General features: G+C 42.9%; 1 protein-coding gene across 10 annotated transcripts in view; it reads right to left on the minus strand.

The window, feature by feature from the left end:
- The window catches only part of MED12L (mediator complex subunit 12L), a 362,689-nt gene that overhangs the window by 278,722 nt on the left and 57,832 nt on the right, over window positions 1-26,135 (minus strand). For all 10 annotated transcript variants that reach the window (XM_024990948.2, XM_005201810.5, XM_059885773.1 and 7 more), the window contains 4 exons: window positions 7,888-8,057; window positions 5,023-5,133; window positions 3,712-3,981; window positions 337-486 (listed from right to left, as the gene is read on the minus strand). In XM_024990948.2, coding sequence (XP_024846716.1) covers window positions 337-486; window positions 3,712-3,981; window positions 5,023-5,133; window positions 7,888-8,057 — 701 coding nt within the window. The remainder of the gene's footprint in view (window positions 1-336; window positions 487-3,711; window positions 3,982-5,022; window positions 5,134-7,887; window positions 8,058-26,135) is intronic.

Raw genomic sequence — 26,135 nt, forward strand, 5'->3', positions numbered from 1 at the left:
TCTATAGTATATGACTCTACTAACACACAGACTCTGATATATTAATACTAAACCTGAGTGTCATGATCTTATATCAGAACTACCACCATAATTACCGTCTAGGGGGCAGGAGGCTCTGCAAGAACCACCCAGCAAAATGTTCAGAAGAAAAGGAACAATATGATAAACTTCTGCTGTTCACAGAGACTATGGACTTCCCTCTTCACCCAGAGAGATGGAGACAGAGACAGGAGGGCCCCTAAGAATCCAAGCTGCTGCAACCAGGCTTGACCCACTGTGCCGTGATGCTGCTCAAGACTGAAAACACCCCTCCAAGCACCGTAACAGCAAGTCTACCTGCTGGTTGAAAGCCGTGTTTCCTCCCGGCATGGGGAGGCTGGAGGGGGCCACCTGCAGCAGATCCAGGGGCGAGCCCGGGTTCGCGCTCTTATTGTCGTTTGTGGAGTAATTCCACACCAAGGCACTTGGGCAACAGAGAGTAACAGTCTGGAAATAAAGTGGTAAAATTCAGATGCTTAGAGGAAGGAAAAAAGTATTACAAGAGCTAAAAAAAAAAAAAAACATCATAGTTAAATTACAGTTTTCAACGAGTGAGCTTAAAACATGAACGTCTTTTCTTACCCCCAGTCTCAACTTTTCAAATGGTGAGACAAAAAAATTATGACAGAATTATTCATTTGAATAGGTAAAAATACACTTATTGAGAAATTAAGGAATGTTATAATTTATAAGCTAAATTCTAGCATAAGAACCTAGGAAATTTAATAAAAATGCAATAAATTTTAAAATTATCTCCTGAAACAATGTTTTTCATGCAATTAAAATATGTAATTCCTAAGCCTGTAAAATCTAAAAAGATTTTTATTTTTTTTACCTCTCAAATAATGGTATGATATGTAGCCTCATAAATCCTGGGCAGGCAGCAACCCTGCACAGGGCCCGGGCAACACACTTTTTCTATAAAAGCCAGTTAGCAAATATTTTTTAAGGCTTTCAGGTCACCTAAAGTCCCTGTTACCTACTCTTCCTTTTTGTTTAAAGAATATAACACCTGTTCTTAGCCTATAGGGTGGACCTGGCCTTCAGGTTATAGCTTGCCTACCTCAACCTTGGACCCCTGTAGACATTTTTTTACTCTGTCAGCTTGCACAATGCAGTTTCTCTGACCAACTTACCTATACATCACAACCACCCCAAGCAGTAGGAAGCAGTATTTCCCAACTGTTCCAAAAAGGAATGGAAGCCACGGAGGAGATGAGCGACCAGCCCAAGGTGATTTCAGGCCTGGAATCACTACACTCACTAACCCTAACTATGGATTAGGTTCTCATTAAATTAAGTACTATAGTTCTATAATACTATAATTAAGTATTAGAGTTCTCATTAAATTAAGCACACACTCTGTGCTGAACACTGTCCTGGAAGCGACAGTGTAAGAACTGTCCCCAGCCCCCATCCACACATGGGGAAACAGAGGCACAACGTGAAAGCTACGACCTGGCAGAGCAGAGGCTACAATCAGGGCAGTAATGATTCTAGAAGGCGTCTTCCCCACTACATTCTTATGCCACTCAACTATACCAGCTCAGAGAACGAGTGCAGTCTTTCTCCTCTAAAATGCAAAGTATTAAAAAACTAGACTCTGAGGCCCAGGAGACATCTGCATGGAAACCAGATGGCATATATCAAACTCAGGCCCTGAATCCCACCAGCAGGAGCATTGGTCTTCATTGGTCCACACCCCATTGCCTTCCTCTTCTCGTCTCCTGTCCATGGGGAAGTAGTTCCCTGTGTTCTTAATTCCAAAGCCTCCAGTATCCAGGGCACCGATCCATCCAATAGTCCTCCGCTCCTTGTCTCAGACTCCCCTCTACCAGTGTACCCTTAGCTTAGGAATGCATTCAGGCTTGCCTATCAAAAAGCAAAACTTTTTTCTAAAAAATCTCCACTCACTTAGCATCAAACTCTCTTCCCTTCACAGGAATGATTCTCAAATCTCCAATGTTCCTCACTCACACCTCAACATGACTCCTCACTATCATTCACTGACGATCTCAACCACCATGTGAGTCTCAGTCATCTCCTTATCAGACCTCCCCAGTCACCTGGGCACTGCGCACTCCTCTCGAAACCTCCTGCAGCGCCCACAGAGGCAGTCCCGCATGGTGGTTAAGAGTGTGAACTCTGGGTCCCAACTGGGTGCAATTTCCAGGTTCGCCTCTTACTTGCTGTGTGACCTGTGCCACCATCTCATCATTCCTGTTACAGGAATGATATTGGCTCCTTTCTCATAGGATGATTCTGAGAACTAAATGATGCAATATACCTACATCTCAGAAGAGTGCCTATAGAACATGATAAATGCTACTGCTATCATTACAACTGAATTATGACTATAATAGTCTCATCATCTTTGTTTCTAACAATACTCTCCCACCTCACTCTTTTCTCTCCAGCCTGCCCAAACTTCCCTGGTCACCTCTGGGATCCTCCCCCCTGCTATCTCTTACCTACTTGTTCCCTCTGGGCCACAGATCATCCCTCACTACTAACTCTCTAGGAGATCACTCCCTCTCCAGGTCTTGACCAGCCAAGCAGCCTTAAGTGGCCCAAATCCATACCCCTGGTCTGTGGTCTGCCCCGTCTTCAGAATCAGACATGCAACCATCTCTTGAACATATCAACTGGAGATAAGACAGTCCAAAACTGAACTTACACAGACTCATCCAAACTGATTCTTTCCTTGTCTCTCTCTCCCCTACCCTCCCCACTCCCAAAGACCTTCCCTCTACTGTGGCCAAAGCAATCTAACAAACCACACACTGACCATAAAACTCCCTGATAAAACTTCCCAATGACATCCTAATTACAAGGCACATGGGGGGTCTTCTATCCCTGACCCCCAACACATTTCACACTTTATGTTCCAAGAAAGCCAACCTGCCCACAAGATGACTTACCAACCCTCCGGGCCTTTCTCCACACTGCCCCCTCTGCCAAGAACAGTCTACACCTTGTTTGTTTGTTTTAAACCAATGTAAGTGCTAGACCAGACCACTTTCTTCAGAAAACCTCCCTGAATTCTAGGTTGAACTGAAAGTTCCACTTCTCAAATCAGCCCCGAGCATCCCTCCACCAACCTTCCCTCATCTCAGCACATGGACTCTCAAAGCCCTTTACTAAGAGCATGACACATTAGGAGCCCAAGAAATGTGACCTGAACACTGATCTTTGAGCTCCCAGGTCTAGGACAGGGCTGTATCTCACTCTTGGTAGCACTGGGCCAGGGGCTGACATTCTCCTGGACCACACAAGCAATGATGCTGGGCAGCTAAAGAGAGTCTGAGAAAACTATTAGGATCTTAAACAGAGAGAGATGGCAACCATCTCAAGCTGCCGACTGAGGAAGCTACATAATGCTGCATGGAGAAGCTGTCTTCCCCAAAGAACAGTAACACAGCTTACTTATTCCATGGGTTCCCTAAACAATTTTTTAATCATAAAACAGCCCCAGTAAAGAACTAGACAGAAGCAATGAATCCTCTCGCATTGTGATCCAACACAGGGATACAAGAACAGGAAACTTCCATCTATCAGTTATTTAGACCAGGATAAAACTAGAGTTGTGACATGAGAGTTGAAGCATCACCCCCAAGTCCGCTGTTTGCTGCACAGAATGTGGACATAAAGCAGGAAGGGCCGAGGACTTACCTGCAACATACAACTAAGTCCATAAACCAGGGGGCCGTGCTGTGCACAGGAAAGAAAGTCGGAGAAGGCCAGCTGCACAGGGCTCATGCCGGGGCCAGGGGGGCCAGGGCTGGGGGCCCCGATGCTCGAGCTGTTTGGGCCTATTATCACATGGGGCGAGTGGGCGGCAAGGAGGCTGGGGCTGTCGCTCAGCAGCAACGCCAGACGCCGGGCACAGAAATAGGCGAGACGACGGGACAGGTAGGCCGACTGGACAAACTCATCTGAATACTGAGGAACACAAGGACACCAGCCTTCAGTCACGTCTCAGGCTACTCGGTGAGATGACCATTATAATACAGGCTTCTCAACATTACAAACAAAAACAAAAGCTTTCAGAAGTACTAATACAGACCAGTGCTGTCCAAGAGAAATATAATGCAAGCCACACACGTAATTTTTAATTTTCCAGTATCCATTGGGTGGCAAAAATATAACACACACACAGATAAAATTAAAAGAAAGATGTATTTTATTTGGCCCACTATACCTAAATCTAAAATGCTATCATTTCAACATGTTATCAACACAAGTTATCATTTCAACATGTTATCAACAAAGTTATCTCACAACATTAGTGAGATATTATACACCCCTTTCTCCATACCAGGTCTGAAGCCTGGTGGGCACTTCAAACACAGTGTGAACTTGTCACATTTCAAGGGTTCACGAGTCATGTTGGCTAGCAGCTACTAGAGCGGGCAGCACAGGTCCAGACGACTTGGGGAAGACGCAGATCACTAGTATGGTGTGGGCTCTGGAAGGGACTGGCTACCTTTCACTGGACACTCTTTCATATTGCCTGAATTGTCAAATATATGAGTTACTTTTCCAGGAATTTTTCTTTAAATAAATTTCATCCAGACAGCCTAAATTTTAACACACCTCAAGACAATCATGAAAATAGGATGTTCCCACCCCCGGGGGCTCAAAGAATATTAAAAGAATGTAGAAGACCCTCTATATCCCTAAACAGAGATAATGGGTTTTGTTTTCACAGAGATCTATGTGAAGGAGACAGTATTTAGAGAGCTGTTTGCTCAGCTCAGGGACAAGGGAAATTCACGTGAGTGAGAATACTTGAGAGGGACACATGGCTAGTACAAGTGACCTTTACAACTTACACGAAAGCCTCTTATCACTTCGAGTGTTGTAGCATTAAGATCTTTCCTCCTTCCATTTCAAAAAAGCCACCTCTACTTACCTCTTCATTCTTACCAGACTCATTCCTTGCCCATAAAATCAATTGGCTCATGATTACATGTACTATACCTGCAGCATTAGTGGTAATAAGAGTTTAAGAAGATCATCATCCATTGGTCTGATCTTTTCTAACACATCCAATATCCATGTCAAATATTCATGCTTTTCCAGCATTCCTTCCTTAAATGAACAAAGAAAAATTACACTGATAATGTTAAAGCAAAACCAACTAAAATTAAAAAAAAAAAAAAAACCACTCTTATCTTTATATGTAAGTATAATTTTACTATTGTTTTCCTTGTGGCCAAACAGTCTCATTGATGAAAGGTGAAATTCTAAAGAAAGAAAATAACTGGTGTTATTTTGCACAGTTGGCTTGGAGGTTTTTTTGGTTGTTTCTGCATACCTGCCTCATTCTAAATTCATAAAAATTAATTCCTACAAGAAAGAAAATTTGGAAGCATTCAGATTCCCAGGGCATGTCAAGTGCCTGGCTAGATTTCAGTGTACTAAGAACTCATAGTACACTGGCGTGCTGCAGTCCACCGGGTCCAAGAGTCGGACACGACTAAGCGACTGAACTGAACTGATGAACTCATGCTCAAGGAGGACTTGGCCAATGTTGATCACTACAAAGAACAAAAGCACCTATCATACCATCATCTCCAAAAGAGGCTGAAAACCTCATCAGAGCCCAGGCCCTCTAGTAGCCTCTTTTGCTATCCTAAAAGGAATTTCAGATACCATAACCCACCTACAAAATATAACTTTAAAAATCAAGATAATGGCCTGTAAAAAATGAAAGGAATTTATAATAAAATAACATATACACTTCTGACATAACTACACTAAAAACAACATGCCCACAAATTTCCAAAATGTTCCACAGGGTTGGTATAGCCCCCCTTAAGATAAGCACTGTTAACATTTTCATCTATTGCCTTCGTGTATGTGTGTGTATATATACACACACATACACACATATACACACACACACACACACAAATATATACTTCTTTATGACATTCTAGGTACACATATATTTAATGTCATATTACAGCTTTATATTATGATTCACATCATAAAAGAGTCAAGACAGAAACAAATGACCTAAATGGGAAAGAAATCGAAAAAAGGGAAATGTGTGTGTGTGTGTGTGTGTGTGTGTGTGTGTGTTTAAAGCTGATTCACTTGCTGTACTGTAGAAACAAAACACTGTAAAGAATTATATTCCAATAAAATGTAAAACAGACAAACACAGACAGAAACAAAAAGTTATGTTTAAAGTCACGGAAACTTTTATGGTCATTCTGGTAACAATCTTGGTAGTTAAAATGAAGCCCTACTTTGTTCCTAGAAACTCTGATATATCTATGGACCATATAACCAGCAGTCTACTACCATGATTATTGACAATTCATTTAAAAATATACTGCTAAATTACTGTTTATATATTTAAAACATTACAGTGACACCACATTCATGATATCAAAGTATTCACTCATTGCTAATTTCTTTTCTTTTTTTGTCTGCACCAAGGGATCTTAGTTCCCCAACCAGGGATCAAACTCGTGTCCTGGCAGTGAAAGCAGGGAGTCCTATCCACCGGACCACCAGAGAATTCCCCTTATTGCTGATTTCTAATTTTTTAAATGTTTCAGCTAACAGTTAAGCTACAGGAAAAAGTGCAATTTAAAATTATCAGACCAATAAGGTAAACTTCATGTTAAAGAAATAAATAAGATGGAACTTTGCATTAAGGATTAAGAGATGGTGAATGCAAGGTTCAAAAAAAGAGAGTCTTCATAAGCATGACTTCCAAGGATGACACAGTGTTCATCTTCAAGATGCTTTTCTTATGCACCTGTACCCTCATTTCTGCACATGAATGTCTGCACACACATACAGTCAGTTTCACATTTCAGATTACAATGAATTAAAATATAATGAATTTTAAATGTTAACATTAAACTCAGATTCATCCATTTAGAACCTAACTGCGTCCTATAAAGGAGATACTGATTTCCATGTTCCTAAAAATAATCATTCAAAAATACTAAGCATGCTTAGAGACACTTTTTCAAAGATGCAGGCTAAATCCTCAACTCAATAAAAGCTCAGAGCAGGCAGGGAAGGAGTCCTCTGCTAAATGACACTAGGATTTGTAAGCATTTTTGTTTTTTCTGATTTAAAACTAACAAAGCTACCTCCTAAAGGACCAGGCTGTTTCCTACTTTGAGCTCTTAGAAAAAGTTGCTTACCACGTGGAAATTATAATTAACGTTCTAAGGGTAGAAATTTAGAAACCACACATCTTTTCTACCCACCTACCCCATCACAATACCAGGTCATGAAAGTCTATGCTGATAATACAGCTTCAGATGAATACACTTGTCCTTCCTATTCACCGAGAGTAAAGACTGAGGCAAAAAACAGCACAAGTGCCATCTTCTGGTCAGTATGATGCACATCAGTGTCTCAGGATGGAAGTTTTAATCAGTCCTCAATGTCTTACCCATCCTCTCAACCATATTTTAATCTGCAGCCAAACAAAATTAAGATGACCTTTCCACAGAATAACTAAGCTCTAAAGAAAATCTACTATAAGATAGGAAGCATCAGCATAAAAAATTCTTTGAATAAATATCTCCAATTTCTGCAAAGTTAAATGGCTTGGGAGGATTACATTTAATAGTGCCATTATAAGCCAATTAATGGCATTAAAAAAGCTGACATCACTGAATGTTGGCGATCAATACATATAATAGGAAGCTATCATCTCGGGGCAAAGGTGTTACCTTTAATACAAATTCAGAGTTATGTTGGATGTCTTTCTTTGAATGCAATAGTTCATATGATGATATAATATAACACCCCCCAAACAATAAAGTGTAAGGAACGTGCCCTCAGTCTTGAGTTTCGTAGGAAGCTTACCTGGAACATGTGGAATGCCAACTTTTCGTTGTACTCCCACTGCCTCATGGCCTGCTCCACGTCGGGTGGCACAGGGACAGGGCCATCGCCCGCGCTGGAAGCCAGGTGGTAGAAGTCGGAAATCTTGGCCAACTGCTCTCGAAGATACCTGGTAGATATTTGCGTCCACTCTGCATTTTTTTTTAAAAAAAAGAAGCCATTTCCAGATACAATGAATGTAAGAATCTACTTTTCCTCCCTCTTTCTGGTTAAGAGTGTACTTATAAAACAAAAATCTATTACACAAAAATGGCTTTAGCAAACATATACAAGCACTGTTCAGAAAAGTACGCCCACGCCAAAGCCCTTAAGTAATGTGCACCAGTGTGACATGGCCGCCCCATCGGTCAGCAAGAACGTCGGCCAGCTCTCTCCTTCTGCCTCTGTGACCCCAAACCTAGGAGAAGAGGTGTCCACAACGAAATTAAAAATATCAGAGGCACAAACGGGAAATAGAACAGTGGAGGTAATTCAAGAATCATAATTCAGGACATGGACAACAGACTTGTGGCTGCCAAGGCGGGGAGGGCGTGGGTGGGGAAGGGATGTATTAGGAGTTTGGGATTAGCAGATGCAAATTACTAAATATACAGAATGGATACAAGGTCCTACTATATAGCACAGGGAACTATATTCAACATCCTGTGATAAACCATAATGGAAAAGAGTGAGTGTGTGTGTGTGGGGGGGGGGGGTGGGGGTAGGGGGTGGGTAGCTTTCCCAGTAGCTCAGACAGTAAAGAATCCACCTACAATGCATGAGACCTGGGTTCGATTCCTGGGTCGGGAAGATCCCAAGGAAAAGGGAATGGCAGCCCACTCCAGTATTCTTGCCTGAAGAATTCATGGACATGGGGGCCATGGGGTCGCAGAGTCAGACACAACTGACTAACACTTCATATATAAATAACTGATACATAATTAATGTTGTACACAGAAATTAACAACATTGTAAATCAACTGTACTTCAATAAAACTTTTTTAAAACAAATATTTTTAAAAATCACAGTTCTACTCAAAAAATTCAAAATTCCCCAAATGCGGTTCTCTTGGGGTACATTTTTCAGGCTGCAGGGCATGGTTGAAACATGCCTAATTAAGGGGTGTTCTGTGTCTGCCCATCTGTAGGAGGACTGGTCATCCCCGCAGGCCAGCTGCAGGCAGCACTCCCACCTGCGCTGCCCAACCTCCACCCCTGCCAGGGACACCAGAGCGGCCACCCTGGACAACCACCTGGGCCTTCGATCACTCTGCTCTCCCCAACAAACACAAGATGCCTCCGGACTCAGCCAGAAAGAGCAGTGAGTGACAAGAGGTAGGAGACGGGGAAGGAAACAGAAAATGTAGCTTAAAAAAAAAAAAAAATCACTAAAATTACTCAAAAGTATCTGCCACAGGGGCACAAATTAAATCAATGTGTTGCCTTTGGCAACCATGAGGGATATGGTGCCAACTTTAGCCCATTCTGGGGATAAAAATGTAATAATTGCATGCTCACAGCCAAATTTCCCCAAGGATTAGTGAAACAGCATTTCGGAAGAAATCGTCCTCCTGAAACATCACCGCACAATGCTGTTTTCTCATTATTTCAGCAATAGGTTCTCCAACCTTCTCAATTTTAAAGGAACCTATTCTAACAAAAGTAAGAGTAGAAATAAACATCTGTTAGAAATTGAGTGGTTTGTTTTTATTTTTTAAGCACTACTAAAATTACTTGACAACAGTAACCCAGAGATAACTATTGTTAGGTTTTGGTTGAAACTACTTATTCTAATTGTGTCTTATTTAAAATTGAAATTCAAATGCACATGTTAAGTAAGCACTGCTTCAGTAATCAGCCAATGCCAAAAGATGAACAGACACTAGGTCAACATTCTGTTCCTAGTATAATCGTTTGTCAGAAAGCACCATCAATAACAGATATTATCGTTAAAATTATGCCATCGTCATTAAAAACCAAACAATAAATTATTAGTGTCATCATTTTCTGGTGCCCCTGTTATGGACTAATCATCTCATGACTCTCACTTGTTCAACAAAGCAAAATGCCAACCATCAGATGAGACAAGTTTAGCTTAGCTATAATAAGCAAAAACAAAAATAACAAGGACCCAAATCCTAGCTTTTGTGTGCCAAGCCTTGCTATTAACTCACTCTCAGTATGGTACTATTCTCAATACTCAGAATAGTTTAGCCTCAAGAGCTAAAAATAACACACATATTCACACATCCCCTACTTTGTCTCGGGTATATTTTTCTTTCAAGATTGTTTTCATTAAAATATGGAAGAAACACACACTATAGAAAATTTTTAATGCGAATATGCCTAGAAAAAAATCTCAATCATTTAATAGCTTTATATCTTTTCAGGTTTTTACCTTGTATCGTTGACTGTTTAAACATATACACATCTTTTTTAAAAATTGCTGAAGATATTACTCCACAACTTGAATACCTTTAAAAATTCAAACAGAATTCAAATACAGACCTCTTGGTGATATATTTTAACTGCACCGTATTTAACTGATGTTAAGCTATCACATCAATGAGACAGATTTGGATATCTGGGCCCTAAGACAGTCTAGTGTGAACTAGTATAAAAATTAGGATGCACACAAAATTTTCATTTAAAATTAAAAACAAAAAATAAAACACAGCCACAAGTACTGTACTCTTTAAAATTATTCGGATTCACTAACCCCTCTCAAGCTGAGTTAGGACTGGTCATTAAAAAGGAGAAATGGCGGCAGCAGTGGCAAGAAACAGTGACTCTCAGGCCTGAGCACACATGCCATCACCCAGGGCAGGGGCGGCTTTTACCAAATGCCAGTATCTTCAGCCCAATCCCATCAGATTCTGGTTTAACTGGTCTGCAGTGGGGACTCAGTTCTAAGTGATAACAAAAAAACAGGAGTGGCTAGAGATCTTAAGGAAGATGGTTGGGGGAGAGAGGTGGGGAGGTTTCAAAGGTAGAAAGGATGCAGAAAGTGATGAAGAAGCTGCTTTGAAAGTGCACCAGTTCTAAAACTCTGGGGCTATGGCCACATCTCTAGTTCACTGATATCAAGTAGAACTCAAGGCCACCAAGTCAGATTATTAGAAAGTTTATGAACATGAATGTTACTGAGAGTGGGGTCAGGGGTCAGTATATAAAGAATGACTGACTCATCCTTCTGATGCTGCTCTCCATAGCATCCTGTAGCCACTGTTTTTTTGTTGATGCCTCAACGGCACCCCACTCCAGTACTCTTGCCTGGAAAATCCCATGGATGGAGGAGCCTGGTAGGCTGTAGTCCATGGGGTCGCTAAGAGTCGGACACGACTGAGCGACTTCCCTTTCACTTTTCACTTTCACGCATTGGAGAAGGAAATGGCAACCCACTCCAGTGTTCTTGCCTGGAGAATCCCAGGGACAGGGGAGCCTGGTGGGCTTCCATCTATGGGGTTGCACAGAGTCGGACATGACTGAAGCGACTTAGCAGCAGCAGCAACCCCCAAACAGGAGGAGTTTCAGAGGCCATGCAGTTCACCCTACAGTAGCCTACCGTCTAACCAATCCAGGAGCTGTAGGCACAACTCAAGGTCACACAGGTAAACCAGAAGAACACAGTAGGTGTAAGATGCTCCACTCCAGTACATGAAAATATGCAAACTGATAAATACAATACATAATAGGGGAGAACAGAGACATGTCAAGTTACACTAAAAATGACCCCCTAGGGCCTGGAATACTTGCAGTATTACTAAGAGAACTGGGAGCTCAGCAGAGGACAAGCATTCACCCTGGGGGCAAACACAAGAGCACCCCAAATGCAACAACGCTCATGGAGAAGGTGTCTTGGCAGTGTGACACTGCAGAGAAGCAACAGAGGGCCACACTAAGGGTTACCAGAATGACCTTTGGCAGAGGTCGGCCCTGGGCCCACATCCTAGCTCCACCCCTGAGCAAGGCACCTGGCCTCCACTCAATCTCAACTCCATCTCTACAACAGAGCTCAATAATACATCCAGGTCAGTAACTATCCAGATGAGTAACTTTACACAATGCATGCATCATAGAAGTTGATCAGTAAGTGGCCATCATCATCATCATCAGTACTCATTATTATTGGGATGAAAACTTTTTAGAAAGGAAACTAAAGGTTAGGCCTTAACTGCTGCTGTCAGGCTCTGTTTCTACCTCAGCTGGGCTGTAATGCCTAACCTAACACTCTGGGTAAGTGTTTATGGAATCAATGTCAATTTCATGGTTCCAAAACCTTCAATGGATCCTTAATGAATTAAGGTCAAACTCCTTAGCTGGGAATTAAAATCATTTCAAACACTATCCAATATGATCTGCTCTGCAGGCTCCAGGTGTTTCTCTCATGTCCATGATGCTCTGTTGACAGGATCCACCCCAGTCCTGTTTTCGTATGTGGGCCCAGTTCAAATGTCACATCTCTCACACAGCCTTCTCAAGACGCTGGACACCACACCACACCACACCACACCACCACCCAGCAGGGATCACTCTCTAACTGATGCTTTAGAATTCCCTCCATCCTTCATCCCCAGGCCTTACATACTCAAGACCTAAGTACTGACTTCAATCAATACATTATAAGGTCCTCTCAAAATTAAGCTACTAAATCATGTTCCTTCCCAATCATTCTGTCTCCCAAATCTTCATAAAAACATCTCCATTTTCTAGTTTAAACCTATCACGGCAGATCTAGAAGGTTTCAAACACCACTGTAGGGAATACGCCAAGTTCCTTCTCTAACACACTTGGTCTTTATGCATCTGTTAGTCAGCATGCTACAAAAGGCCCATGTAAATACAGAACTTTTCATTCTTTTTAATGAGCTTTCATCAAGTATTGTATAAATATAAAACTTATACACATACACCCTAATATATACATATAGGTATATATGTGTATATATATATTATAAATATATATATATATTTTAAATATATATTTTTTATACATATATATATATATATATATATATATAATATGTGTCCTTTAATTTTGTGAAAGCTTATTTTCTTCACTACATTCTTTCCTTTTATCAGAATGAGTGGGAACCCACTACGTAAAACAGATGCAACAAAGATTGCTTTGTAAAAACTCCAGCCAAGTCCAGAGATGAAGGTGCACATCTTTAAAGTGACCCACTGGGATTAAGACTTAAAGTCAAAGATGACAGGCTCCTCAATGGAAAAACCTATATCTTCAAACTTTCTCCCTGAAGCTATCCCACTACAATAAAATAAAAGGTTCTTGCTGGCCCAAGGGAGGAACAGACTGCTTCTCAAAACTGCAGGATGTAGAGGATTTAACTAGCCCAACTTAGGCGCAAACCTGCCTGGTACAGACTGATGGCAGAGTGGAGAGGAGGTTGAGATGGGGAGGAAAGAAGTTCAATATATACAAGATGGTGCACATTCCACTTGAAAGAAAGATAGCTAAGTCATGTCCGACTCCTATGACCCCATGGACTGTAGACTGCCAGGCTCCTCTGTCTATGGGATTCTCCCAAGAACACTGGAATGGGTTGCCATTTTCTTCTCCAGGGCATCTTCCTGACCCAGGAACTGAACCCAGGCCTTCCACATTGCAGGCAGATTCTTTACCAACTGAGCTACGTGGGAAGCCCTATACATACACTCGTGAACTCCCAATAAAAGACTGAAAGATTTTTTTCATTTTCTGTTGTTAAAATGCTTTCTTGATCAAAAGATACCATCAACAAAGTGAAAAAACAACTCATAAATGGGAAGAAAACATCTGCAAATCATTTATCTGATAAAGGACTTGGATCGAGAGTATATAATGAATTATTACAACTCAATAATAAAGCAATTAATAATCCATTTTTTTGAATGGGTAAAGGAGCTAAATAGACATTTCTCCAAAGAATATAGACAAATGATCGATCAGCTCATGAAAATATGCTCAACATCATTAGCCACCAGAGAAATGCAAATCAAAACCACAATAAGGCACCATTAGGACACTTACAGAGGCTACCCAGATGGTGCAATTGTAAAGAATCTGTCTGCCAGGGCAGGAGATGCAAGAGACATGGGATGTGGGTTTGATCACTGGGTCAGAAAGATCCCCTGGAGTAGGAAACGGCAACCCACTCCAGTATTCCAGCCTGGTGGGGTAGTAAGAGTCCGACACAACTCAGTGACTAAACAACAACAGGATAGTACAAGATCAACAATACCAACTTTTTGGTGAGGATGTGTTCAAACTAGGCTCCTCGTACATTGCTGGTGGGAATGTAAAATGATGTAGCTACTGTGGAAAATGGTTCGGCAACTTCTCAAAGGGTTGGATACAGTTATCATGTAACCCAAAGTCCACAAGTAGTCATAAACCCAGGAGAAATGAAAACACATGTCCACACAAAGATCTGTACACACTCGTAGCAGCACGGCTCATATGAGCCAATAAGTGAAAGCAACACAAATGTCCATTAACTATAAGTGAATTTTGTTGCTGTTCAGTCACTAAGCTGTGTCCAACTTTGTAATTCCATGGACTACAGCATGCCAGGCCTCCCTGGACTTCAATATCTCCAGGAGTTTGCTCAAACTCATGTCCATGGAGTCAGTGATGCCATCCAACCATCTCATCCTGTTACTCCCTTCTCCTTTTGCGCTCAATCTTTCCCAACATCAGGGTCTGTTCTAATGAGTCACCTCTTCTCATTAAGTGGCCAAAGTACTGGAGACTCAGCTTCAGCATCAATCCTTCCAATGAATATTCAGGGTTGATTTCCTTTAGGATTGACTGGTTTGACTTCCTTGCTGTCCAAGGACTCTTAAGAGCCTCCTCCAGCACCACAAAAGGAAAGCATCAATTTTTCAGCCCTCAGCCTTCTTTATGGTCCAACTCTCACATTTGCAAAATACCTGCTATGTATAGAATGGAATACTACTTAGCTATACAATGTCATGAACTACTGAAACACACTGCAACATGCATGAACACTGAAAACATAATACTGTATAACTGACAGAAACCTATTTCAAAGAAACACATAAGTTATGATTCCAGTTAGATAAAATGTGCAGAATACGCAAATCTATAGGGCTGAGGGGGATGGAGGGGAAATGCGGAGTGACTGCTGATGGTTACAAGATTCCTTTCAGGGTGATAAAAGAATTCAAAAAGCTAATGATGGTTTCATAACTCTGTAAACACATGAAAAACTTCTCAATTATCACTTAAAATGAACTGCAAAATAGTAAAAATTATATCTCAATAAAGCTATAATTCTTAATGTTTTCTTGAAATACTTTACTAGAAATAAAAATCCAGCGTTTCATGAAGTACTGAAAAAAAAGACAACTATTCCACACTGATAAAAAGTAATCTACTATGGGACTCCCCCGGTGGTGCAGTGGATAAAAACTCACCTGCCAATGCATGGGACACAGGGTCAATCCCCGGTCTGGGAAGATTCCACATGTTGCGGAGCAGCTAAAGCACATGCACCACAACTACTGAGCCTATCTGTACAAATACTGATGTCTGCAGGCCAAGAGCCTGTGCTCTGCAACGAGAGTAGCCCCCACTCACAACTAGAGAAAGTCCACACAAAGCAATAAAGACCCAGCGCAACCAAAAACAGATAAAAAAAAAAAAAACTTTTAAAAGTAGCCCACTATGATCTGATATGGCTTTAAAACGGCAGGGGAGGGGATTGGGAAGGAGAATAAGGATAGAAGTAACAGTAGTCAAGAGTGAAGGTGGTCTGGAATTCCCATCTACTGTTGAATTTTCCAGTTTGTTGTAATCCACAAGTCAAAGGCTTTAGTGCAGTCAATGAAGCAAAAGTGGATGTTTTTCTGGAATTCTCTTGATCCAAGTGATTTGGCAATTTGATCTCTGGTTCCTCTGCCTTTTTTAAATCCAGCTTGAACATCTGGAAGTTCACAGTTCAAGTATTGCTGAAGCCCGGATTGGAGAATTTTGAGCATTACTTTACTAGCGTGTGAGATGAGAGCAATTGGGCGGTAGTTTACACATTCTTTGGCATTGCCTTTCTTTGGGATTGGAATGAAAACTGACCTTTTCCAGTCCCGTGGCCACTGCTGAGTCTTCCAAATTTGTTGACATATTGAGTGCAGCACATTCACAGTATCTTTTAGAATTTGAAAGAGCTCAGCTGGAATTCTATCACCTCCACTAGCTTTGATCGTAGTGATGCTTCCTAAGGCCCCCTTGACTTCACACTCCAAGATGTCTGGCTCTAGGTGAGTGATCACACCATCGTGGTTATCTGGGTCATGAAGATCTTTTTTGTACAGTTCTTCTGTGTATCCTTGCCACCTCTTCTTAATATCTTCTGCTTCTGTCAGGTCCATACAGTTTCTGTCCTTTATTGTGCCCATTTTTGCATGAAATGTTCCCTTAGTATCTCTAATTTTCTTGATGAGATCTCTGGTCTTTCCCATTCTATTGTTTTCCTCTATTTCTTTACTCTGTTCACTTTGGAAGGGTTTCTTATCTCTCCTCGCTATTCTTTGGAACTCTGCTTTCAGATGGATATATCTTTCCTTTTCTCCTTTGCTTTTGGCTTATCCTCTTTTCTCAGCTATTTGTAAGGCCTCCTCATACAACCATTTTGCCTTCTCATATATCTTTTTCTTGGGGATGGTTTTGATCACTGCCTCCTGTACAATGTTACGAACCTCCATCCATGGTTCCTCAGGCACTCTGTCTATCAGATCTAATACCTTGAATCTATTTGTCACTTCCACTGTATTATCACATGGGATTTGACTTATGTCATACCAGAATGGCCTAGTAGTTTGCCCTGCTGTCTTCTATTTAAGTCTGGATTTTGCAAGGAGTTCATGGTCTGAGCCACAGTCAGCTCCTGGTCTTGTTTTCACTGAGATGGGAACACCTTACCTGAATCCTGAGAAACCTATATGCAGGTCAAGAGGCAAAAATTAGAATCAGACATGGAACAACGGACTGGTTCCAAATCAGGAGAGGAATAAGTCAAGGCTGTATGTTGTCACCCTGCTTATTTAACTTTTATGCAGAGTTCAGTTCAGTTGCTCAGTCGTGTCCAACTCTTTGTGACCCCACAGACTACAGCACACCAGGCCTCCTTGTCCATCACCAACTCCCGGAGTTCACTCAAACTCATGTCCATTGAGTCAGTGATGCCATCCAACCATCTCATGCTCTGCTGCCCCCTTCTCCCATCCTCAATTTTTCCCAGCATCAGGGTCTTTTCAAATGAATCAGCTCTTCACATCAGGTGGCCAAAGTACTGGAGTTTCAGCTTCAGCATCAGTCCTTCCAATGAATATTCAGGACTGATTTCCTTTCGGATGGACTGGTTGGATCTCCTTGCTGTCCAAGGGACTCTCAAGAGTCTTCTCCAACATCACAGTTCAAAAGCATCAATTCTTTGGTGCTCAGCTTTCTTCACAGTCCAACTCTCACAACCATACATGACCACTGGAAAAACCATAGCCTTGACTAGATGGACCTTTGTTGGCCAAGTAATGTCTCTGCTTTTCAATATGCTGTCTACGTTGGTCATAACTTTTCAAGGAGCAAGCATCTTTTAATTTCATGGCTGCAATCACCATCTGCAGTGATTCTGGAGTCCCCCCAAAATAAAGTCTGTCACGGTTTCCACTGTTTCTCCATCTATTTGCCATGAAGTGATGGGACCACATGCCATGATCTTCGTTTTCTGAATGTTGAGCTTTAAGCCAACTCTTTCACTCTCCTCTTTCACTTTCATCAAGAGGCTCTTTAGTTCTTCACTTTCTGCCATAAGGGTGTTATCATCTGCACATCTGAGGTTATTGATATTTCTCCCAGCAATCTTGATTCCAGCTTGTGCTTCATCCAGCCCAGCATTTCTCGTGATGTACTCTGCATATAAGTTAAATAAGCAGGATGACAAAATACAGCCTTGACATACTCCTTACCCTATTTGGAACCAGTCTGTTGTTCCATGTCCAGTTCTAACTGTTGCTTCTTGACCTGCACACAGGTTTCTCAAGAAGCAGGTCAGGTGGTCTGGTAGTCCCATCTCTTGAAGAATTTTCCACAGTTTATTGCGATCCACACAGTCAAAGGCTTTGGCATAGTCAATAAAGCAGAAATAGATGTTTTTCTGGAATTCTCTTGCTTTTTCCATGATCCAGTGGATGTTGGCAATTTGATCTCTGGTTCCTCTGCCTTTTCTAAACCCAGCTTGAACATCTGGAAGTTCATGTACTGCTAAAGCCTCGCTTGGAGAATTTTGAGCATTACTTTACTAGCGTGTCAGATGAGTGCAATTGTGCGGTGGTTTGAGCCTTCTTTGGCATTGTCTTTCTTTGGGACTGGAACAAAAGCTGACCTTTTCCAGTCCTGTGGTCACTGCTGAGTTTTCCAAATTTGCTGGCATACTGAGTGCAGCACTTTCACAGCATTATCAGAGTTATGTATCATCAGCGTTATGCAGAGTACATCATGTGAAATGCCGGGCTTGGTGAATCACAAGCTGGAATCAAGATTGCCGGGAGAAATGTCAATAACCTCAGATATGCAGATGACATCACCCTTATGGCAGAAAGCAAAGAGGAACTAAAGAGCCTCTTGATGAAAAGTACAAAAGGAGAGTGCAAAGTTGGCTTAAAACTCAACATTCAAAAAATGAGGATCACAGCATCTAGTCCCATCATTTCATGACAAATAGATGTGGAAACAATGGAAACAGTGACAGCCTTTATTCTCTTGGGCTGAGAAATCACTGCAGATGGTGACTGCAGTCATAAAATTAGAATGCTTGCTCCTTGGAAAAAAAGCTATAACAAACCTAGACAGCGTATTAAAAAGCAGAGACATTTTGCCAACAAAAGTCCATCTAGGTAAAGCTATGGCTTTTCCAGTAGTCATGTATGGATGTGAGAGTTGGGCCATAAAGAAGGCTGAGCACCAAAGAATTGATGTTTTTGTACTGTGGTATTGGAGAAGATTCTTCAGAGTCCCTTGGACAGCAAGGAGATCAAACCAGTCAATCTGAAAGGAAATCAATCCCGAATATTCACTGGAGGGACTAACGCTGACGCTCCATTACTTAGGCCACCTGATGCAAAGAGGTGACTCATTTGAAAAGACCCTGATGCTGGGAAAGATTGAAGGCAGGAGGGGAAGGGGACGGACAGAGGACGAGATGGTTGGATGGCACCACTGACTCAATGGACATGAGTTTGCACAATCTCTGGGAGATAGTGAAGGACAGGGAAGCCTGGAGTGCTGCAGTCCATGGGGTCACAAAGAGCCATACACGACTGAGCGGCGGAACAACAGAAGAGTGAAGGGGCAAAACTGGGTGATGGTTGGTAGGGACTTTATCACATCCTCCTATATTTTTCTATGTTCGAAATGCCCACAACAAAAGGCTTTAAAAAGTTAATCAGTTGAATTCTATAAAATGATTCACAGAAAACCCCAAATCCCCCATTCAGCCACTGCTTACTTGGGGAAGGAAAGGGGAAATCAGCGTGCTGATCAGCAGCCTGGATAAAGAATAGCCTCAGTGAAAACTGCTGCCTCAGGCTGACGTGTGAGCAAAGGAGAGTCAGCGCACAGGCTGGAATGCTGGTTCTGCTGAATGGTCAGTTAGTGAACTCGGGCTCTCTGGCTGAGAAGCAGCAAAAGCGGGGTGGGCGTGGGGGTTAGTAGATGACATGCTGTGGTGCAGTAAATCACCGAAACTTTTTTTAGTCACCAAGTTTTTTTCTTGGTTTTTGTATTCTTGTTGTTAGTCGAACTGTGAGGCTTGTGGGACCTCAGTTCCTCAACCAGGGATGGAACCTGGGGCCCTGGCAGTGACAGCCCCAAGTCTTAACCACTGGACCACCAGGGAAGTCCCTGAAACTTTTCTTTATGCTTCAAAAACTTTTCCTTTCACTCATAGCTACCTGTAGAATACTGGTGCCGAGTGGCAAACGTCAAATATCTGTTTTTGTCTGGATGAGTAACTTTATCGTTTTATTTACTGGCAATGACGCTAAGTACTGTTACTTAGTGATTAAGGTAACAACTCAAAATAAAATAAAAATCATGGGGGATTTCACAGGTGGTCCAGTGGTTCAGAGTCTGTGCTTCCACTGCAGGCGGCCTGTGTTCCATCCCTAATTAGGGAACTTAGATGCCACATGCCACACGGTGTGGCAAAAAAAAAAAAACCATGGGCATGTGGCCGCAAACATTAAATGTCTACTAAGGGCCAGACGCTCTCCTGGGGCCTGGAACTATAAAGCTGAGAGGAAAGCAGTCCCTACCTGAGGCGATTCATTCTTGAGGTAGAAACACAAGGACACAGACACTGACAGCAACGAGTTAAGAGGTCCGACATGCCGTGGAGCAAAGGCAAGGAAGCACAGGGATGTTTTAGCCTAGGCTTCAGGGAAGGTGGGGCTTCCCAGGTGGCGCTCAACAGTGTTAGCTACTCAGTCGTGTCCGACTCTCTGCAACTCTGTGGACTGTAGCCCGCCAGGCCCCTCTGTCCATGGAATTTTCCAGGCAAGAATACTGGAGTGGTTGCCATTCCCTTCTCCAGGGGATCTTCCCAACCCAGGGATCAAACCTGGGTCTCCTGCATTGCATTCTTTACCTGAAGAATCTGCCTGCCAATTCAGGAGATGCAAGAGGTGTCGAGTTCGATCCCTGGATCAGGACGATCCCCTAGAGTAGGAAATGGCACCCTACTCTAGTATTCTTGCCTGGAAAGTTCCATGGGCACAGGATCAGTCAATCCTAAAGGAAATCAATCCTGAATATTCATTGGAAGGATTGATGCTGGAGCTGAAGCTCTAATACTTTGGCCACCTGATACAAAGAGCCAACCAACTGGAAAAGACCCTGATGCGGGAAAAGATTGAGGACAGAGGATGAGATGATTAGATAACATCAACTCAACGGACATCACAAGTCTGAGCAAACTCCAGGAGATAGTGAATGACAGGGAAGACTGACATGCTACAGTCCATGGGGTCGCAAAGAGTCGCACACGACTTAGCAACTTAACTTCTGAGGAAAGTTACGAAGGAGTTCCAAGGGCAGAAACAGCAGTGTGTAATTTCGCAGGTCCTGCAGAGGGAGCCTGGCAGAGGATGCAAGGCAGAGGGAGAAAGGATCACCTCTGAGGTGAAGCAGGTGGCCCATGCCAGAGGTACTCAAATGCTAGTGCACAAAAGGATCACCAGAGGGCGCTGGTTGGTTAAACATACAGATTTAGCCTTGACAGAGATTTCTACCCTTTAAGGTTCGACTGGGGTCCAGAAACCTGCATTTATAACCTGCTTGTCCCCAGGCAGGGACAAGCTATACAGTCTTATCTTTTGCCACAAATGACTGAAAGACACTGAAGAATTTTAAGCAAAGGAATGAGGAGATTAGATACGTAAATTAAGATTCTCAGAAGTTGTAGGGGAGACAAATAAAAAGGAGACTGTGGAGTGCAGTGGACAGGTGACTGAGGGGGGAACACGATAAAAGAGGAGGACAGTGCTGTAATCACCTGATAACGGAGAAGAAACCTGGGTCTCCTGCACAGTGGTAAGGACTCTGCCTGCCTAGGCAGGAGACCCAAGTTTGATCCCTGGGTCATGTTTATCCCCTGGAGAAGAAAGTGGCAACCCACTCCAGTATTCTTGCCTGGGAAATCCCATAGACAGAGGAGCCTTGTGGGCTACAGTCCATGGGGTCGCAAAGGGTCAGACATGATTGAGCACAGATGAGCCCAAGAGTAGAAAAGAAAAGAGGCAGGTAGCTTCAAGATTTGCCAGTGGGATAGCTGAGCAGATCATGGTGCCAAAGAAAGAGATGTGGAACAGAGGGCAAGAGGGGAGGAGGGTGAGGGAGCTAAATTCAATGTTTGTTTTCATTATCTTGTTCTAATTAAACTTTGAGATAATCAGAGTCACAAGCAGTTGTTAAGAAATAACAGAGAGAGATCCCATGTCTTTTACCTCTGTGTGTGTGTGTGTGTGTGTATTCATGCTCAGACATGTCCAGCTTTTTGTGACCCCCTGGACTGTAACCCACCAGGCTCCTCTGTCCATGGAATTCTCTAGGCAAGAATACTGGAGCGGGTAGCCATTTCCTACTCCAGGGCATCTTCCCAACCCAGGGACTGAACCCATATCTCTTGACTCACCTGCATTGGCAGGCGGGTTCTTTACCACTGTGCCACCTGGGAAGTCCTGACTTTTCCCAAATGTTAATATCCAGCAAAACTAAAGGACAAGATCAAAACCAGGATATCAACATGGACACAATCCACCAATATTATTCAGTTGCCCGGTTCTAAGTTCAGTTTTGAATACCTGAATTTGCGATGTCAAAGATATTCATGGGAAAACATGTCCAGGGCAAGTGGGTAACAGGTCAGAAGGGTCAGGGTGAAGACATGGATGAGGGACCTTTATGCGGGTTCAATGCTTTAAACAATGAGATTATGCAACGGAAGAACCCAGCAGGCACAGGTTTAAAAAGGTTTACCCTGAAGAGTTAAAACATGGGGAGTGCAGTCACTCAGCCCTATCCTGAGCCTTCAGCGTAGGTTAACTCAGCTGGTGGTAAAAAACACAGATTCAGGAGTCAGGTGGCCTGATTTGTCCAGGCTCCAATCACTTGGCAGGTTCGGAGCCTTGGGCAAGTCACTCACCCATGCCTCAGTCACGTGTCTACAAAATAGGGCTGTTAAGTGGACTTCGCCTGTACAGTTATTTTGAGAATAGAGTGGGATAGAAGATGCTTACAACTGTGACATGTTGTTCGAAAGGAAGCAAACTTAGATAACTGACAGGACCAGGCAGCCAGGAGCCCCAAGATGAGAAGGAGATAAACTTGGCTGGAAGCAGGAACTCTCTGGCCAAGACAGGAAGACAGGTAAGGATTGGCTGCTGCGGGTGGGTCTGTACAGGTGTCCGATGGGGTGGAAGCAAGCAGGTGGCTGAGAAACTGAGGGAGTCTGCCCCTCTCTGAAGTTCAAGAGAAGGGTACGGGCAGGGGAGGGAGCCTGAAGAGAGGTGGAAGGCCCGACGAGCCGCTGTGAGGAGGCAGGGACAATACCCACCGAAAGACAAGGGCCCTGACACGGCAACATAGAAATAACTGCACCACTGTGAGACTGACAGTTAATGCTGGAGGACTTCAGCGTAAAAAAGAGACCAAGTGGCCAACTAAGGAAACGGGTGGCAAAGTCTCGGGAAGGGAAAGGAGAAAGAAGGGCTGGTGGGGAGAGAGCAAGGAGTCCCAAGGCAGCAGAGAAACTGCCTGTCCGTCTGCCTTCGAGGTGCCAGGTGATGGCGGTGGATACCCGGGGACAGCACTTGACACTTGTTCAGTTTTCCCTTCTCGCCATCAGGTCTCCGATTGCTGTTCCCAGGCCAATGCAGACAAGTGCTAACTGCTACTCTTACAGATTTTTTTTTTCCAGTTGTCCTTGTTCTCTCTCAATCCTGTCAATGCAACAAAGCCAAGACTCCTGGCAACTACGGAATCCAATTTTAGCCCCTGGAACAAGAATCTCTTATCCGGCCCATCAACCTCATCACCAGCTTCTCACCTCAGCACAGCCTGGAGGATTCCTCCTGACAGAGGGGCGCATAAGAAATTCCTGCCCCTGATCAGGGGGTGGGGTGCCCAAGGTGGTTGTTTGAGTTAATGTTACAGTTATCAGTGCAAAATGAAATGGCAACCCACTCCAGTGTTCTTGCCTGGAGAATCCCAGGGGCAGGGGAGCCTGGTGGGCTGCCGTCTATGGGGTCGCACAGAGTCAGACACGACTAAAGCTACAGCAGCAGCAGCAGTAGTTCTCAGAGGGTAAGTCCCTCAAATTTTTCCTGACTTCTGAATATACCTGAGTGAGTGACGGCCTTGGCCTCACTGAGACAGATATTCCTCTCACGGAATAAAAGGGAAGTTCCTTCTCCAAATATTAAACTGTGTGTTTAATTAACCCCTCAGGACAAGCTCCCACCACGTTCCCTGTCAAGAGACCGGGCCGAGGATTTCATGGCCCCAGGAGAGGAGAGCTGTGGCAAGAAGAGATTCGAGGAGGAGACAGAGGAACATACCTCTGTGCAATCCTGAGTAAAAGGGGGCCCCTCCTGAGGACATGTGCGGAGGAGGAACAGAGGAGCAGGGCTGGCAGAAGGTCCCCTGTGGCCCCACTGGACGCACCAAAGCTGCTGCAGTTAGTCGATCAGACACACAGTCACCCTCACTCTTCAGGAGGCAGCAGAAAACCCCCATCATTCGCAGCGCAAAAACAAACTACATTTGCCTTTCTTTTTTCTTTCCTTTTTGCATTTGTGTCGAAATTTGATTCCATGGTCAGTTGTGCTCTGAGTAAAAGTTCCCACAGCATGAGCAGCACTGTGTTGACGCCTTACGTCCTGAGCACAGGGGCTGCCAAGTTTGTCATCCTGAACAAGTAAGTATCTTTCAGTGGAACGTGAGTACAAATATTACAGGCATCGTATCGCCAGACAACCATGCCACGCAGCAAAGGCTTTAAAATATAAAATGATTACACAGACTGTGCAGACCCATCCCCTTAATCGTCTGCTCCAGCACCACTGGTTTCTTTGGGTTCTTTTTTTCTGGAGACCCAAGACTGATGTATGATACATTTATTTCCATCTATGTTACTCTCAGGGCTTCCCAGCTGGCTTAGTGGTAAAGAATCCCTCTGCCACACAGGAGACTCAGGTTCAAACCCTGGGTCAGGAAGATCCCCTGGAGAAGGGAATGGCAACCCATGCCAGTATTCTTGCCTGGAGAAGCCCATGGACAGAGGAGCCTGTCAGGCTTCAGTCCATGGTGTCACAAAGGGTCAGATAAGACCTAGCTACTAAACAACAACAACGTTGCTCTCACAAAGATGTTCCAACTGACCATTTATGGACCCTTAATGTGTTTTCTATCCTATAGTCTATTGGGTTGGCTAAAAAGTTCATTTGAGTTAGTCTATAATATTGTACAGAAAAAACTAAATGAACTTTTTGGCCAACCCAATATATATTCCTCAACTCCAAAATCATGGAGAATTGAAACAGGCCTAAGAGCCATTTTATTGCATATTTCATTTGGAAGATTATACACACTTTGTCTGAAAATGACTCTGAAACTCAGAGTATATCTTTTTTAATTAAAAAAAAAAAAAAGCTTTCTATTCATCAAGGAATTAACATTCCAGTACAAATTACAAAAAGGAAAGATCCAGCTTCTCTAAGTCATTACAAAGTTAGTAGCGTAGAGCCCCTTACAAGAACAAGGCTCTCTGTGCACAGCATGAAACAAGCACAAATTTTCTGAAATGAACATAAAAACATGCACTAAAGACACACATAAAAACACATTTCAGAAGATACAAAATAAACGTAACAGCAGTTCCTTCTGAAGCACATGCTGAGGGGTCTGGGAGACCACAGGAGGACACAGGAAAGTGAGACTTGACTAAGTTCTGAGTATTTTAACATGGTCTTCTACCATGAGTATCTGTGATCTACTTTCAAAAGAAAGTTGTAAGTCATGCAATCAGCTATCTTTCCTCAAAATCCTGCTTATGCTTTAAGCAACAGATCTACAAGATGCACAACCAGCAAATACCTCACTGAATATTGAGCTTCTTAAAACACCTTTCACACGTCTCCCCAACATCACTCCCCTGCTCCCAACTCAAAAGCACCCCTCTGATATGAGCAGCTTGGAAACGGTAAAGCACACACACCCAGAAATGAAAGCCCAGGATCCAACTCTCTGTTCTCCCACTTTTCACGGATTTTTCTCAACCCACTTAATAAATGGAGACACACAGCTACCTACCTCAGAGGGATTCTTTGAGGACACGCCCAAATGACGATATACAAAACCAGGCTGCAAACTACAAAAACTCCTGACAAACAGATACTTTTGCTGTATATGTTCCAAGTGTAGATGCACATGTATGTACTAATAATTCATAAAAAGCAAAGAACTAAATTTTCATTAAATTGAGATGCTGCTCAGTATTTTATTATAGAAGATTAATTTGACCAGGAGTCAGTATTAAAAGTGACTAAAAAACAGAGAAAGTGTTGAGTGGCAATGGGTTCTGAACAGGAAATTCAAGACCAAGTGATTCACCCAAAGCAACAAGACCAGAAGCAGCAGTGGTAAAGACCAAAGCAAAT

Source organism: Bos taurus, chromosome 1, assembly GCF_002263795.3.
Source record: "Bos taurus isolate L1 Dominette 01449 registration number 42190680 breed Hereford chromosome 1, ARS-UCD2.0, whole genome shotgun sequence".
Taxonomy (NCBI): domain Eukaryota; kingdom Metazoa; phylum Chordata; class Mammalia; order Artiodactyla; family Bovidae; genus Bos; species Bos taurus.